This window comes from Nothoprocta perdicaria, unplaced genomic scaffold, assembly GCF_003342845.1.
Source record: "Nothoprocta perdicaria isolate Ctin4 unplaced genomic scaffold, notPer1 scaffold_181, whole genome shotgun sequence".
NCBI classification, from domain to species: domain Eukaryota; kingdom Metazoa; phylum Chordata; class Aves; order Tinamiformes; family Tinamidae; genus Nothoprocta; species Nothoprocta perdicaria.
This window is the reverse complement of record NW_020454994.1, coordinates 493374-509816: the sequence shown is the minus strand read 5'-3', so window position 1 is coordinate 509816 and position 16443 is coordinate 493374. Positions and strand designations below refer to the sequence as shown.

Below are 16443 nucleotides of genomic sequence, written 5' to 3'. Positions count from 1 at the left end.
ATGAACTTCCCACTTATTTTGATTTCAAAATCAGAATTTGGGGCTTGCTGCAGTCTTTTACTCAAGGTAGTTTCATTCCCGTTGTGTTCAAACAATACTCCCACATCTTTACCTGAAAGGAGGATGTTTTACATGATGATTTTAAAAACAATCTCCCTCCTCATCTCCCTAATCAGTTACACTGAACAGCGCCACAAAAATCCTCATGCTATTTTCAGTCCTTCTGCTCTTTTTGTTGGAATCTAAGAGGTGAGGTATTATTTTTACATATACACATAGATATGTTCATATATAAAATAAACATATACATGTATCTCAAAATATTCCTACGCTGCCCWGATTCCTGCAAAGGATGAATTGATAGATCATTTTAGAACTAGACACAATAAAATTTTCCCTGACTAAACTCAAAGTGAGTCAATTAAAATAAGTGTTTATTTTTCTGCAACAGCACCAGCTCTCTGCTTATTAGAATAATTTTAGTTAATTTTGAAACTGAAAAGTAGGAAGTTTAGCTCCTACAGTAACTTTCAGTGTAAATGCTTCATTTTTTCCAGATCAGACTGAGAATTCCAATTTAGTTATGGTGATTTTCATTCAAAGAGTTTGACTAAAGTATCTTCTGGAATTAGCAACTGGTTACTGAAATGGCCTCATGGGTTCTYTAGTAATTTCAGAAAATATTTTAGTCAGGCTGTTTCACTGAAATGATAGCTTAACTTGCCTTATAGGTGGATAATGAACTTGAATTTTAATTTAGCCTTGCATGCATACTTCAAAAAGAGAAGTATAAATTAAAAGGAGCTGCTGTTGTTCACTGATGATCTGTGGAAGTCAAAGTTGTACTACCCCACTCCAATTAAAAGAATTCAAGTAAAGATTTATAAAGATATAATGCAAGTATCTAATACAAAAAAGAAAAAAAAAATAAGGAGAGTAATTTCTTTCTTGGTCATCCACCAAAAGGAAACCCTTACTGCAGCCCTACTAATGATTTCCCAATATGGAATATTCCTCCCGAACTTTTTTATCAGACTGACATTTGTCAGTTTGTCATCTACTTTTAGTCATTAAAGTCAGCAAAGACTTTGGATAAGAATATACATTTTCGTATTGCTGGAAGGTGAGCTTTGCTTTTTTAAAAAATACTGCATCAGCTCTTGACTAACCATGTGAGACGACCAAATACGCTTTCACACTATACTATTACTATAACAACATATAGCCTCTGAAACTTAAAAGAGACTGCCAGGTTTTATGTTTATGGCCATTTCTTTTACCTTTTTTTCCCCTCACGCTGTCTCTTGATTCAGCAAATGAAGGTAGAGGACCAGGCACTAAAGYCAACTGAACAGAGGGAGGCCAAGAGTTTGTTACGAGCAACCCAAGTCATGTTTCTACTAATTACAAAGGTCTAATTTCCTAAACCTGTAGGAAGGTTTCAGGCTGAAAACTTTGAGAATGCAGCAGGCAGACTTCTAAATAGAAGTGGTACCATGTTCCACTCTCCCACATTCTCTGTGGGAAATAGCTTCACACTATAAGTCAAGGAGCTCTGAAGATTCAAATGACATCATATGACTTTGGAAACCATCCGTGCTTAGGTGGCTTCTCCTCTGCCAAGGTTAAAATTAAGCTTTATTAGCTGAAGACCTCTAGCCGTGTTGGCCTACAGCACCTACCCAGAAGTGAGAGCCACAAAATACACAGTGAGAAGACCAACCTATAATTAGCAGTCCAGGTTAAAATTTTTCTTTGATGACAAGTTTGCTACATCATTATCTGATATAACCCGATATCATCATCAGGTTGGTGACATCTRCTTGACTCCCTCATCTGACTTCCCCTTGACCCTTGAGGGATCTTCAGTTTCCTAGCATTGAGTGCTTAGCCAACATTACTAACTGTCATGGACAAGTTTACTACCTGGCACGTGGTGAAATACATGTATGTAAACATCCAAAAACAACAACAAAAAAGCCATAAATACTGTACAACCATAACTAAAGCATCCCTATACACAGCAATTCTAACATTGCAAAAAAATCTGTTAATAAAACCAATGAAAAGTCAGGAAGATAAAGCGGTTTCATTCCTTAATTCCTTCCTGGAATAAACGCATACAAACTGAGTAGCGAAATGAAATGCAATTATACCTTCACCAAGAGAAATTATTCAATCCCCCTAGATGAGGAACATGAAACAGAAAGCAGATTACATTCTGTGCCAAAAGGAAGACAGCTCCACATCAAAAGTCACTGGGAGGATATATTTTGTTTGTGGATCACAGAAAAGGTGAAGTACACAGAAAAAAAAATCAAAAAGACAGACAGAAAAAGATTACAGTTGTAAGCAATCTCCTTTTATATTTATTTCTTTAAAGCTCTACTTAATGCTACTCTAGCTCTACAAAGGGTGAAATTCTTTATGGCTTGCACAGTCAGGTAACCCTTGTGTAGCTGCACAGTGTATGTGTTAGTCTCTCTCTTTCCCACTGCTCCTTCTTTCCCAAATGCATTAAGATCAAAATAAAAAGCCCTAAAGTATGACAGGAGCCAAGACTGTGCCATCAACAGAGTGCTACAGAACAAAGGAAAAAAAACTGCGGCATCTCTAATAAAACTTTTTTTCTAAACTACTGCAAAGAAGCAAAAAAATATACTCAGAAAGCTGGGTTAAAAAAATAAAGCTCAAAGATGCCTACATATCACTTCCCTTCTGTCATGAGATATGTGGATATAATAACTATGATAGAATAGTAAATCTTCAGATAACATTGCATTTAAAGCAGCAAGTTTTTTAAACCTTGTCTTGCATCGAGACCATCTGTCTAGAGCGAACACTTACCTCATTCCCAACCTTTCCCCCTTAAATAAATGTACCGCCTATGAACATCTCTAAAGAGATGCTTTTTTTCCTAGAGCAAGATTTTTTTTCAAGTCATGTTTCATTACTTTGCAATCTACTGCTGCCATCTCCTGTGTTAAATGAAGCAGCAAGTAACTTCATACTTACAAGCAGGCTATTTAACTGGGACCATATGGGAATGGTTTCTATTGGTCAAGTGCAGAGAATTCTCTCTGAACACGCTTCATTTTAGTTATTTATTTATTTGAAGTTACCATTACCTCTAAGTGACTCCGTCGTTCTGCAATCACTCGTTCATCCTTGTTGCCAAAGAGCTTCTTTGGAGGGAATTCTAAAGTAGCAAGCTAAAAGGCATAAAAGAATGAATCAGCACCATAAATGACAAGCTAAAATGAGAAAATTCTCTTTCAGCTCTGAAGTGAGTGAGAAGAAAATGCCAAATATTCATGAGCTACAGGATAGGCTATTAGCAAAGATCACATTATACATTTCTGCTGACATTATTACAATCTGGTCTGTGGTACTGCTAGGATAACATCACATTTTGTCATAAAGGATCCGCAGAAAGCAAATTCAGGAATTAGATTGTTGCCATCTACCCACATAAAAATTACAAAGTTATAAACTGAACTTAATGTGATAACACCTGCTAAGAAGTAGGAAAGGATCTCTCCAAGAATTCTGAATATTTTAACAGATCACACTCAACCTCTTAAAAACTTTGGCCTCCAACTGTTCCATCATTGAATTTGTTTGTTTTTCTCTTAGGCTATCTCATAAATATCACACTGCTGGAGTCAAGAACTGTCACTGAAGTCACATTTTGCAAGATATTGATGGTGGATGCCWGGTGACACCTTCACAGAACTGGATGGGTTTTCACTCTTAGACCTCTGCCTTGGACTAACCCACCCTTTTGCACAATATGCAGACTAAAAGTCTGCATGTGCAGTGTTATGGCAGCTAAGACTRAAAGATTTAAGGGAGCTGTAAATCGAATGCAACTTGATAACATTTTTTTTGTGTGTGTGTTTAACGGAAGTTGATATTTCTGATTTCTAAAAAGCATCCATGTGAGGTAGTAAATCCTGGTTATCACATTGAAATGGAAAACACAGCGTAGGCAGAATCCCTAAACATGACTATTTAAACCTGCCCTTTTAGGAGTCTGTCCACAGAGTTGTTCGGAATAGTCTTTTTATTTCTTTTYCATCCTCTTGGAAGAGCATCGGGCAACAGCAGTAAGGGAAAAAGTGAGGGGATTGTATTCCTTCCTTGTGCATCAGCAAACAAAACATTTGAGCAAATTCGAGGCAGATCTATCTGGGAAAACTCACCAAAGACTCAAGGGTCAGTAACAAGCACCACCGGCAGGACAACCTGGCCTGCTAAACCATTGCTGCTGGGATTGATGCACTTAAAACAGCTCAAAAATTGCATTCCAACTCTCACATTGTGTGAGACACAAATATGAAACCTCCTATCTGCATTGCTGGAGCTATTTTGCAGGCAGAACAGCTGTGTAAAAGTGTTTCTCGCATGAACTACTTGGGCTATTGAAGGCGCTAAGATCATAAACGACAGGCATCATTTTTCTAGCATAGCAGCATACATGGAATTGGAAAGAATTTATGACTGGTTACAATGAACAGAAGTAAACCGAGTTAAATGAGGAGCCTGATTATTAACACTGAACGTAGGCATGCTTAAAGCATAGAGAAATTCTGGAGTAAAAGTATTTCATCCTTATTCTTSGGTTCATCTCTGACTCGGATAACATTAAAGGCACATCTCGACTTCTTCAAAGGAGTGATACAGAATGATGTGGGACACCGTAGGAGGTGGAAGAGATCCCTGCTCYGCATCAGTCTCACCAGGATAAGCCCACTATATTCCTCAAATTTCTCCAACCATATTCTTCCCTGCTTCTTATGTTCCCAGGACAAGCAGTACACACCAAAACAGTAGCCTAAAATTAGGTCTTTCAGACTCATTTTCACKGCATTACTTGCTCCTTCCTTCTTAACCAATACAGAAATACAGGCGCTAATATYTTTAAGGACTTCAAAATCCCATCCCTGCAGAAATTCTATATTGTTTAATTAAATAGCACTGAATCATGTAACTGCTATGAAAAAGTAAGGTAAAACAACTATGACCACAATAACCTCCCAGCTGTAGGGAAATGATTTTCATATTTATTTACTAGTAAATAATTTTATTGCAGATATTTAAAAGTGTCTGCTACTAAAAGCCAGATTCCACAAGTGAAAAACGCTACAGCTTACACTGTAGAGTCAAACCAAAGTATTACAGCTAAAACCCAGTATGACTCCTTTATCTAAATTCAGTTATTTTTTACAGGATTATTGGGATGGATTCTAAAATCTGGGAAGGTACCACAGCCTGTAAGTTGCTTTTCAAATGCGYTACCTTCCTCAATATGTCTGAAGAGGAAGGTAGCTTTTTTTTCCCCCTCTTTTTTTCCCCTTCTTCCCTAGAGCCAGTAAGTCTTGCTAAGCTCCTTCTACCTGTAGGCACCTAGTTTTATSATTCCTTAACTTCCCCAAATCACTGACATCTCTGAAGCCAAGTGAGGAAAAATCCATTACATCAAGCAGGAACTTAATGCATAAGAGAGAGCTCTCCGACAGTAGCTTGGCTCCACATACCTAAATGGAAATCATAATTTCATTGCTGGTCAGGAGCTGCATCTGCAGACTTTGAACATGGAGAATTATGTTTAACACAAAAACCTAAATTCATATCAAAATGCCAATGCTCCAAACTCTGTTTGGTACACAGATGCACACYTCTTACACATACCTGAGTAGTGAACATCCCTGTATATAAAAAATATGCGTATGGAAGTATTATACATCCTGCAGGGCAAACATCACGAAGCACCAAGCACCCCTGCAATCACTCTCTGGCCTGCAGGGTCTGGATCTCGTAGGTGCTCAGCCAAGGCCTGCCAGAATAACCCTTTTGCTTGGGCCTACTTCTTGTTATGACGTTTCTCAAGGGTCCTCTGGTCCTCTGCTAGCCAAGTGACTGACAGATGTCCAGCACACACAATGAAAGTGAAGGGCATGCCTGTTATAACAGATGACCACCCAACTATATGACAGAAAAACCTTCAGTCTTGTGAAGCACTGGGAAGTTCAAGAAAGAGATTTCATCAGCAGCATCACTTGAGCAACTCTTGGAAGCTCTGAGTTATTCCAGACTAACAGACTATTCCCCTACACATCAAAATATTCAACAAGACACAAAAGCAAACATACTGTCTGGAAATCTTAATTTTCCTTGCATGTCATTGGAGCAGACACACTCGGTCTGCAGAGTCTGATCCCCACCGAAATGGAGACATTGAAAACTGCAGGCTCCAGTTCCAGGCTGCCTGGCCACTTGAACAGACATCACAGCATCAGCTGGCACCCAGCTCGCAGTCGGAAAATTATCCTTGCAACATGAGAACTGGAACCATTTAGACTGAAATGCGAATTATACAGTCCTCGATATGACTGTAATTTCWGTGTAATATGAACCTGCTCCATTGTAATACACTTATATGAAAAGTTACAATACTAACATATTTACCAGAGGTAGCCTACTTACATATACACTATCAATCTCTGCCTCTCTGATTTGGAATATTATTCTTTACTTTTATTTTGGGAAAAATACTTGGTGCAAAGGTTCCACAAATATGCAGTGAGCATAAAAAAAAAGTAAAAAAGAAAAAAAAAACTTCATCTTGTGCTAGTTTTGGTTTATAAATAGGAAAAAGTGACCCAGTAATTTGTATATGTTAATCTAATGATAACAATTGCCATAAATATCTTCTAAGATGATGGGTCATTTGGGCTCTGTGTAAAGCAAATTGTGATCAGTTCAGAAACTTGACAATTTACCACAACTTTACGTTGTTAAGTTTTAGCATTTATACCACAATAAAGTGGGAAAAAAATTCAATAAACTAATCATTTTGTATTAGCAGCAAAGGCAATGCTTTTAAGAAACTGTACAGTAACTTCCCATGTGATTACCACTTCTCCCAGTTAAAACACGCAGCACAGGACCTGACTGAACTGCTTCTACCCCTTAAAACATGTAGACATTACAGAGGTGCCCGCCTTCAATTCTGTGCTAGAACTGCACACTACCCAGATTCAAGAAAATAAATTATTCTTTTAGAATTCAGTGGTCGGGTACCCTCTGGCCAAAGTGAATTCTTAAAGGGTTACGCCTGGACTGCTCCTCCATCTGTCAGGAGTTTGCAGGAACACCAAGGGTACCAGGGGGATGAAACAGAGAGCAGGGTAAGTTTTCTTCTTTTGACTTTTGAAATTCCTCCAGCATATCCCCCCTCTCCCAGTCTCTCCTGCTGCAGTGAAAACGGAATTTTCTGGCAGTCACTCCGTGGTTTGGTTGCTTTGTCACTCTGGGGCTGCTGATGGTGAAGTGTTTTCCGCCAGGGGAAATTAAGAGGCACGTTCCCTCGCTTGACAGGAACAGCGACTTACAATGATTTCCTGAGGCTTCTGTATCTGCTGTGCAAGACCCCTAGTTTTTATTTTGATTGCTACTATGCTTAATTATACCCTTCCTCCAACCCAAATCGCATTATTTCCATCCATACACATGCATCCATACACACAACATGGGCAAAACTGGGACTACTCTTAGCCCCAAAGTTTACAGCAGATAATTTTAAAATAGCACAATCAGACACCTCAAGACTCCACATCGGTGCTCCTGATGACTTTGAGGCATAAAATTGTTAACTGCTAATGATATTTATCCTATCTAGCACTTGTTGCTAGGTGGTGGCAGTCTTAGTGAGAAGCAAAGGCATCTGCAATTTATAACATCTTTATAATAAATGGTTGTGCTTTTATTTCTGATCTTGGATAGCTTGTAGGCATGTGCCTGCCTGTGTTTCAATAACCTTATCTGTAATTTGTGATACTTACCCACCAAGTAATATAGTATTTAAGAGAATAATATGGTCATGTTTGGACAGTACAAAGTCCTTATAGGGAAGGTGCTTTATATCTAGCAAGTATTATCCTAGTAAGCTGCAAACAGCTTAAAGGATTCCTCCGTTACTTCTTCCACATCTCATTGCAGAGCCTGGTTCTAAGTAGGATATTGATAGGTATTTAATGCTGATATAAATATATAAATATATAATACACAAACACACATATATAAATGGTGATATACCACATTTGATGACCACATATGTACATACGCGTAGGTTTGTCACGTCTAGACATAAAATCCTTCAGAGTGTTATGCTGCCTAAACACACACAAAAAAAGTGCAATTTTCCTACATCAAGCTAAAATCTAGAGGATTTGAAACATCTCATTATTGCTAGCGGCTAAAATCCCACTAGGTTTTAGTGCCTACAATAAGGTAAAAATTTTATCAAGAATAAAAACAGGGCAGACATTGATGAAAGCTAAGACTTCTTTAATATTTTATTCTGATTCTCTTTGTACTTAAATGTTTTGATATTTTCAACTGGGAGGAAAAGGGGGGAAGGGATAAATCAGGAAATTACTAACTATTAAGAAGTCAGTTGCCTTTAACTCTCATGTTTGTTTCACAAATTAGACTTTTCTCATTTTTCAAAGGACGTGTCTGACTTCTAATCCTTTGTACCAGATTCCAGAGAAAAATTGGAGAGAAGATTGTGGCTCGGTTTTGCTGCCAGTGTGATTGCACCCAACTTGATTTTGCAGCGAGAAAGAAAAAATTGTCTTAGTTTTAGGGTTGTTTTAAGTTTAAGCAAAGTAACATAATGAATCTTGAGAAGTTGAGGCTTAAGACCTCTTAAAAAAAAAAGAAAAAAGAAAAAAAGTATAAAAACAGTCTTATTTTTTAACTAGGAAATTGTAACTTAACTAGGAAATTTATCTAGGAAATTGTAATATAACTAGGATATTTTTTTTATATTTTGTCTGAAAATGAACAAGCTACTCTCTATTCTCTACAGTTTCATAAGAGAGATCTAGGCAAAGGGACAAGGTTAACATTTAATGAACAGAGAGAAGTCAATTTCATAAATTTTAGAGAGAAGTGGGGAAACCAAACCAGTTCAAGATAAGTCACTTGAAAATTTACTATCCACTTAAAAAAAAAGACCACCAAAACCAAGCAGACAGAAAAACTAAAACCAGTAAAGTCATATTTTCAGGCAAAATAAATTCAAATAATGATTCCCCAAATATCAGCAAATAAAACTATAAATTTATTTTCCTTAAAAATAAAGAAATAAACAAAGTACTCCTCACACTTCTATGCTGGACCCCCTATAGAGATTCACAGATGGGCGTGCTGTAGCTACATAACACCCTCAGAGGGCTTATAGATTAAAAAAGATTTTCCAGTGTCAACTAATTGAGGAAAGGGAACATGCAGGATATACATGCATTGGATACACAGTTTGTCCCTGTTCTCTTCTGTTTTTCTAATATTCTCAACTTCTTTTTTTCCATCTTTTCCAATATGTTCTCCTCCACACTGCAGCTTCTCAGCTTTGCCCTGCTGAGAAGGGCATGTTATATTTTATTGCTATGGTTTAATCCCTTATGATTTATCTAATTCTTTTTTATTACCCTGCTCTCCCTATATCATATCACACTTCTTGCTTACCTACCATTCCCTTCACTACCTGACAGGGAGAAGGATCTGATACTCTCATGGTCAGGATATCTGTGGAATTGTGGATCAGTGAAAGCTCTGAGATGGACCCACTAGACCTTCCAACATCAGGAGCTCCTCACAGGAGTCTGGATTGCTTTAAATGTAAAGACAGAGAACAGAATTTTTAGGACAAACATACAAGGATAATTAAGATTATAAAGCAAAGATAACTGAGTGACCAGGAAACAGAAATCAAAAAAAGGCATACAACTTTCTTACCCACAGTGACAGCCTTTACCTGTGAAAGGTTTGGGTGGGTTTTTTTCTGTCCCCCCCCCCTTTTTTTTTTCCCCTAAATAAGTTTTATTCCTTCTTCTCTGGTCTCCAGTGGGACATACTTGGAAGCACAGTTTGCTCATGTTCCCTCCCATATAGGTACCATTTCAAACAAGTTTAAGCAGTTGCACTTTCAGTCTTCTCTGGGTACACCAGCACAAGAGCATTTTCTCCAGATGCACAAGTTCCCACAGCTCTGGTATCTCTAATTTTGGGAACCCTTCTCAACAATTTCCTCTCTCTAAGCTTTTAAGATCTTCCTAACACAGTTGCCTTCCTCCAAGATGGGCAAAACCGTTTCCCCAAAGAACACGACAAGTTTTTACTGGCACTGAAGAGGGAAAAGACCTTTCAAAAATGTATCCTTCCTATCAACCTCCCCCAAAACCTTCCTTCCATCATATGCAAAACTGCCAAGTGGGATTAGACACCAGAAGCTCTTCAAGATTTTGCTAACTATAACTCYCTGTCATCGTGCTCATCTATCGAATGATGATCTGTAATTTAAAAAACCTCCAAGAACTCTCATATCCAAGTTCCTGCTTTAAACATGCAGATTCACTTAGATCCAATGGGCTTTTTTKGACATATAATGAGATGTGGGGCCACTGGTTATTGCATTATTTTAGCTCCATTTAATCTGCCTCCTGCCATTGAGTAAATCAAATTAGCTGCAAGCAACGAAGCTACCTGGTACTACAGGGATATATTTCTTGTCCTAAAGGCAATTTTTAGACTAGTCAGAATAATAACATACCAAGATACAGTCACAAGTGATGAGGAATATTTGACAAATTACTTCATCATTTTGCTCATTATAAGTAGCACAATAGCTTTTAAACACAGAACGCTATTAAAAAAAAGTGACTGTTAGAATATATTATGGAAACCTTTCAAGGTTCTAGAAAATTATGAAATTTTCYCAGGGATTTCAGTATCTCCTAAGAAAACACGAAAGCAATAAAACCAGAGCGTCTTTATAAATTTAAACCACTACATGGATAGTCCAGAATTATCAACCCAGACCAATTTTTGGCCCTCTTACCAAAAGGCAAAAAAAGAATCCATTAGACTCTCCACACATGCTGTAGAAAAGCAAAATAAGATAAGGCAGCAAAAAGGCAAAARCCAGCCCAAAGGATATCATTATCTCACACGTAAACCACTAAAAAGCAAATGAAAAATTTAAACTTACTTCTTATGTTTGAAAAGTATCCTTTAGGTTACAATATCAAAAATGAGAACATGTCGTTTCCTTAACGACATGTTTTTTAGCTTAAAACGACATGTTTTTTAGCTTAAAAAATAAAAAACAAAAAGTGTGTGGGGGTCTTTTAAGGTGTTCCATATGGGGCTTACTTTCCTTTCAAGAATTGTCTGAGATTTTATTCATTATCTGCCCATCTAGCAAGGTTAAAGAAGGTTTCCTGCTATGGTACAACCCAGGAGAGCAGACACAGCAGTTACCATCTCCATGGTCAAGCCTTGCCCTGTCCCACCTCATGCTCCTGCTGAAATCACATGAGCTATGAGACCACTTGCATGCTACACCACAAAGATGCAAGGCCCCTGGCCTTCTGCAACAGAAATAGGTTCAGAAAAGGGAATTCACTGGAGCAGCTCTAACAGATCTTCTAGAAATGATTTGCTTGTTGCACAGAAGCTCATCTCAGAGATATCTGGCAGCGCTTATGAAACATCCCTGTCCCGTGTGACCAACTAGTGCTGTAAATTTCAACATCCTTGCCTTTGGGAAATGCTAATAATGAAAAGTTATCAAAGAGCRGCAATAACTTCTACTGCAGACTAGACAGATATCTCTCTGATTACTCAAAATTAATGGCAGATCTCGGGGTCTTAAAGAACAGCTGTCACTGAGATATATTCCTGCAAACAACTAAGCAGTAGGCTTCTAAATTTGATTTGTTAGAGACATAAAGCAACCAACTCTTCCAACAAACTGGAATCTGCTACTATCACCAGCCAAACCCTGCTCAGATATTCTTGGACTGCACCTGGGTAAGCGAGGTCCCTGCTGTTGCCCATGCTATGGTCCCATAGCCTCATGTGTCTCATATATCTCTATATGTCTCAAAGTGGAGTAGCCCTAATCTTGTTGCCTGGAAGATGTGCAGGATCCCAGTGGGAAGTTCTGAGTGGGAGACTGACTTAGATTCTTTGAAATGACCTATGYAGATACTGATCTCCTTACAATGACTACACACAGGGCCTAGGGAGATGAAGAACTATGCTTAAATTCAACCTCTCGGTCTTGCAACCAAGAATGACATGAACACCACTTTGGCATTATATATCCTGTTGAKCACTGAGTTTGCAAGAGCAGTCAAATAAAGTGTAAGTCACAAAATTACATTCAAATGTATAACATCTGCTATCAAAGATGGGAGCAGAAAATGGTACTTCAGAAACTTTTCTTTCTTGCAGTGACATTACTTCAGATTTGCCCGAATGGAGTCTCCAGGGGGTTACTGCCATCTTTATCTCACTTAGACTGTAAATCATTCAAAATAGAAGTTCAAAATAGAGAGCTAAATATTATTATGCTGCAAAATTTGCAGCCAGCATCTCCCTATTCACTCTCCAAACAGCTCCAAATGTACGAAGCGAGTACAATCCTCTAATACTCTGCTCTACAGCTCCCATGTCAAAGCTTGGGATAAACCCTYGGATTAGGCCACAAATGAAATTTATCACAATGACGTCACATCTACATCACAGGTGAGGAGAAAACGCACCAAGGAGAACAGTTGGAACCAGACTTTTTACTGCTAGCTGCACTTCGGGTTCATAATTAACCTGAATATTGTCACAAGAGCTAGAGTTACAGTTTTGATATTCTTAATCAGCTGAAAGGATTCCATTTGAAAAGCCTACTTAATCCAGCCTGAGGAATACGAGACCAAGCTCTTCACAAAACCATTACATGATTGTTGAAAGACAGTTAATAACAACAGATGGCAGTGGAGCAGAAGCCATAAAACCTTCAAAAAGAAGGCAACTTATAACAAGAACAACAAAAAAAACAACCCACACTTGTCCAGTCCTCTCCTCTGTCTTTCACTAAGCAGGAAGGATATGTAGATACAGGACTGTAAAATACTCTCAGTGCCTATAAATGTGCAGAAGTAAAGAAGAAATGGTTGAATTTCAGCAAACAACTCAAATTCTAGTAAAATTTTCTCAGAATTTTTCTTCTGTGTGTCTTTCCTTCCCCACATTATGTACATGAAACTACTGGACTGATAAAAAAAATGAGTATTTTGTATCAAGCAAAAATCACTAGATAATTGAGCAGAGCACTGAAAATCAGATTATCAAATAATCAAAGCAATTAGGCTGTCAAATGCTTCATGAATTATGAGATGAAGGATTCCCCCTYCCAAAATGCTTCTTTCTTCAGTTTCTACTTTACTCATATATAAAAGACTTTTTCATAATACAATCAGCGAAACCTGGCATTAGACTTCTACCTGCAGGTTAATCTCATCTCCTGCTTAATTTATCAGAAGAAGGTCTATAAAGCTAATGGTATTTTCCTACAAAACCATTTGTAAGCTCACAGGTTTCATTAGCCCCCCCAGGGCAGACAAAAATAGGTCTCCTCATCAAGCACAACCCAGGAGGGAAGCGGCGGAAGAAGGGAAGGAGGAGGGGGAGAGAGAAACTGTGATGCTGCAGAATTGCCTGTACCCATCCAAGAAAGCTTGCTGCACAAATCCAGGATACAGAACAGCACTATTCACAACTTAATACCAAAACGGGGCTTCCACTGAACTCTCCCATACTCAGATTCAGTTTTGTGTCAATAAATTCAGATGCTAGATTCATTTTCGCCACAGAAATTGACTGGAAATTGTATATTACGCTGGAAGCAAATATGCCAACATTTTCACTACATCTCATCTTCTTGTATCCTGGTTGCTGACTATGAACCCAGAGAGGATAAACGTAATAAATACACTTCCCCACCATCGAACTTGCACTGAACTGCACCAAGTGGTTGGCAGTAGTAATTTTTGCATTTTATTTATGGCTACCAATTCTCCTCTTCACGCGCATCCCTAGATTAATGTACTAAGCAAAGCTCTAAAGGTTCTTTTACAGACATCACCAGCAGGAAATCTCATGCTGCAGAAAAAGGCCAAATGGGGCACTTGGTGATCTACTTATGACATTACTTCTGTAGCTAGTGGCAAACAAAATACGGTGTGGAAGTAATATGTCTATAAAAATACAGCCTTTTAGATTTCTCTGAACAGAATATAATTAGGAATGTGAGTTGGAAAAGGGTATGTAACAAAATAATAACATAATGCTGTGTTTCCTGGTTGTTACAGGCGACAAGACTATAAATGTAAAAATGTAAAATTATATAAACCTTAACTATTGCAATTTGCACTGAATAAAGGTGATGCCTATAATCACATGCTTCTGTAAGAGCATTATAAGGTTTACAGACAGATACAAATCGTAAAAAATATCATTTTAGTTTTTGTTTAACATTTATGGAAAGACATATTGTTAAGGCTAACAAAGTAGCCAAATAGAAAATAAAAAAACCTAGCACCTGCCATTATTTTTTGATCCGTATTTCAAAGCTATTTTCTGCATGTTTTTCTGTACTTTTGTAACTAYGCCAGGGGTATTATTTTAATTCACATTATTGCATTTGCTATTTATGAGCACCATAAGTAATGTTGTAAACAACTGCCATTCTAATTTGTGCTCAAATATGCTCTTTGCTCTTTGTAAAAAAGAGTCTTCAGACTGTTTATAGTGCTTGGTGTTTGCTCAAAGGCTAACATCTTAAAGCTGCTACATTTTTAGTATGTTTTATTAAAAAAATCAAAGTTTTTTAATTAATATCAAGAAACATCTTTCCAGTCTAATTAAAATATGCCAATAAGTTTGTTTCTTCACCAGATCAAATATTCAAAAGCAGAAATAAATCTTAAAGTACTGTTATATATTAGACTCGCTAAGTGACTATGAGTTGGCAGAGGATGAAAGGATTTGAATTAAGAATCCATTTACAGACAAATCTAGACTTTCTCAAATAATGAGATAACATCTGTTGTAAGGTTTGTAACATTGTCTTCATTACTACATACCACAAACTGCTCTCTCTAATACATGTAATCCTTTATTTTAAATTGTTCCCTTATTCCTGGCAGGAATATGGGAATGATACAGAGGAATARAGAGAGATTTATAACTTTGGACTGAAAGACTTCTAACAATAAATCCTGGACTGGAGATTTATAACAATATTACAACTTTGGCCTGAAAGTTTAACTCTACATAGCCCTTCCTGCTGCTTCAGATATGGATATGATACACCGTGATACCATACATCAGGTAAGACAGTGAAAAACAAATGAGAGGAAACTATAAACAGCCCTTTTTTGTGCTTTAGCTGATTACAGCCCACTGAATAAGCTAGAAGTCCATAGCTTGAGCACTCCTACAGAAATCCTGCCTCCACATTATCTTCATATGCTATTATCTTTACGAACRAATCTTTCAATGCAATACACAGACAATAACTTCTTTTTGGTGAGCTTAGCAAGGATTTCATGATATTTTAAAGATTAGAATCACTATTAGGAATAAATATCTGATAGTGCCTCCTTCAATATCATTTAGAGGCTTTTACACTCGGGAGGAAAGGTCTTAGGAAGACTGACAAGGAGCTCCATAAGCCAAGCAGTGAGCACCCCACAAAACCAGGCCCAGATCATGCCTGTAAGCCTGAGTGCAAGTGGGAACTAAGGACTTCCATGTACATGAAGGACTTCACAGACCCTGGATTCAGGAATGGAAAAATAAAGAGAAAAATGTCCCTCTGGTGCCCTTTGAAAGCGGGAAGCAGATAGAAGGTATCCATAAGAGGAGCGCACTGACCATCGTGACACCGCGTTGCTCCACTTGCTGAACTGATGGAAACACGGGAGAAAGTTGGTCTTTAGAGCAAGATAAGGACCAGAAAGGCAAGTTTTCTGCAGAAATATTTACTACTTCAAAATCATGATCTGACAAAAAAGGATGAATAAGGCTCAAAAGGAGACCTTGCACTGGAAGCTCTGACTTCTCAATTAGAGAGCCTATTTGTTTCTGTTTCTGACTAATGACAAACAACCAAAAGTATATTCATTAGAGAGTCTACTGCAACCAGGAACCAAGTATGGTCTTAATTAAAATTCCCAAAATAATAAGAGAGTCATTAGCAAACCAGCGGCGTAAGAAAGCTGAAGCTGTGCAAGTGACAATCATGGGGACCTTATAAAACAGGCGCTGTTAAAATGCAAATACTTAACTGCTTCTGGCACCCCACTGCCTTTCAGTCTTTCAAAATTTGCATGTGACACATTTCAATTAGATGTTCAGTTATCAGCATGCATTTATTCCCATAAAATGAAATGTACAGCTATATAAAATATACGGCATATTCCAAGAGTTTCTGCCTCTGAAAAGATAAGCTGTTTTTTTTTTTTTTTTTTTTAAGTCTCCTTTTCCCCTCTCTCTCTCCCCCCCTCCTTTTTTTTTTTTTTTTTTTTT

At 37.7% G+C, this 16443-nt stretch overlaps 1 protein-coding gene across 1 annotated transcript in view; it reads right to left on the bottom strand.

Annotated features, from left to right (window-relative positions):
* KIF16B (kinesin family member 16B) overlaps positions 1-16443 on the bottom strand; it is a 113381-nt gene that overhangs the window by 11969 nt on the left and 84969 nt on the right. Inside the window, exon 25 of the mRNA XM_026036600.1 lies at positions 3129-3212. Within this exon, the coding sequence (XP_025892385.1) occupies positions 3129-3212 (84 nt within the window). The remainder of the gene's footprint in view (positions 1-3128; positions 3213-16443) is intronic.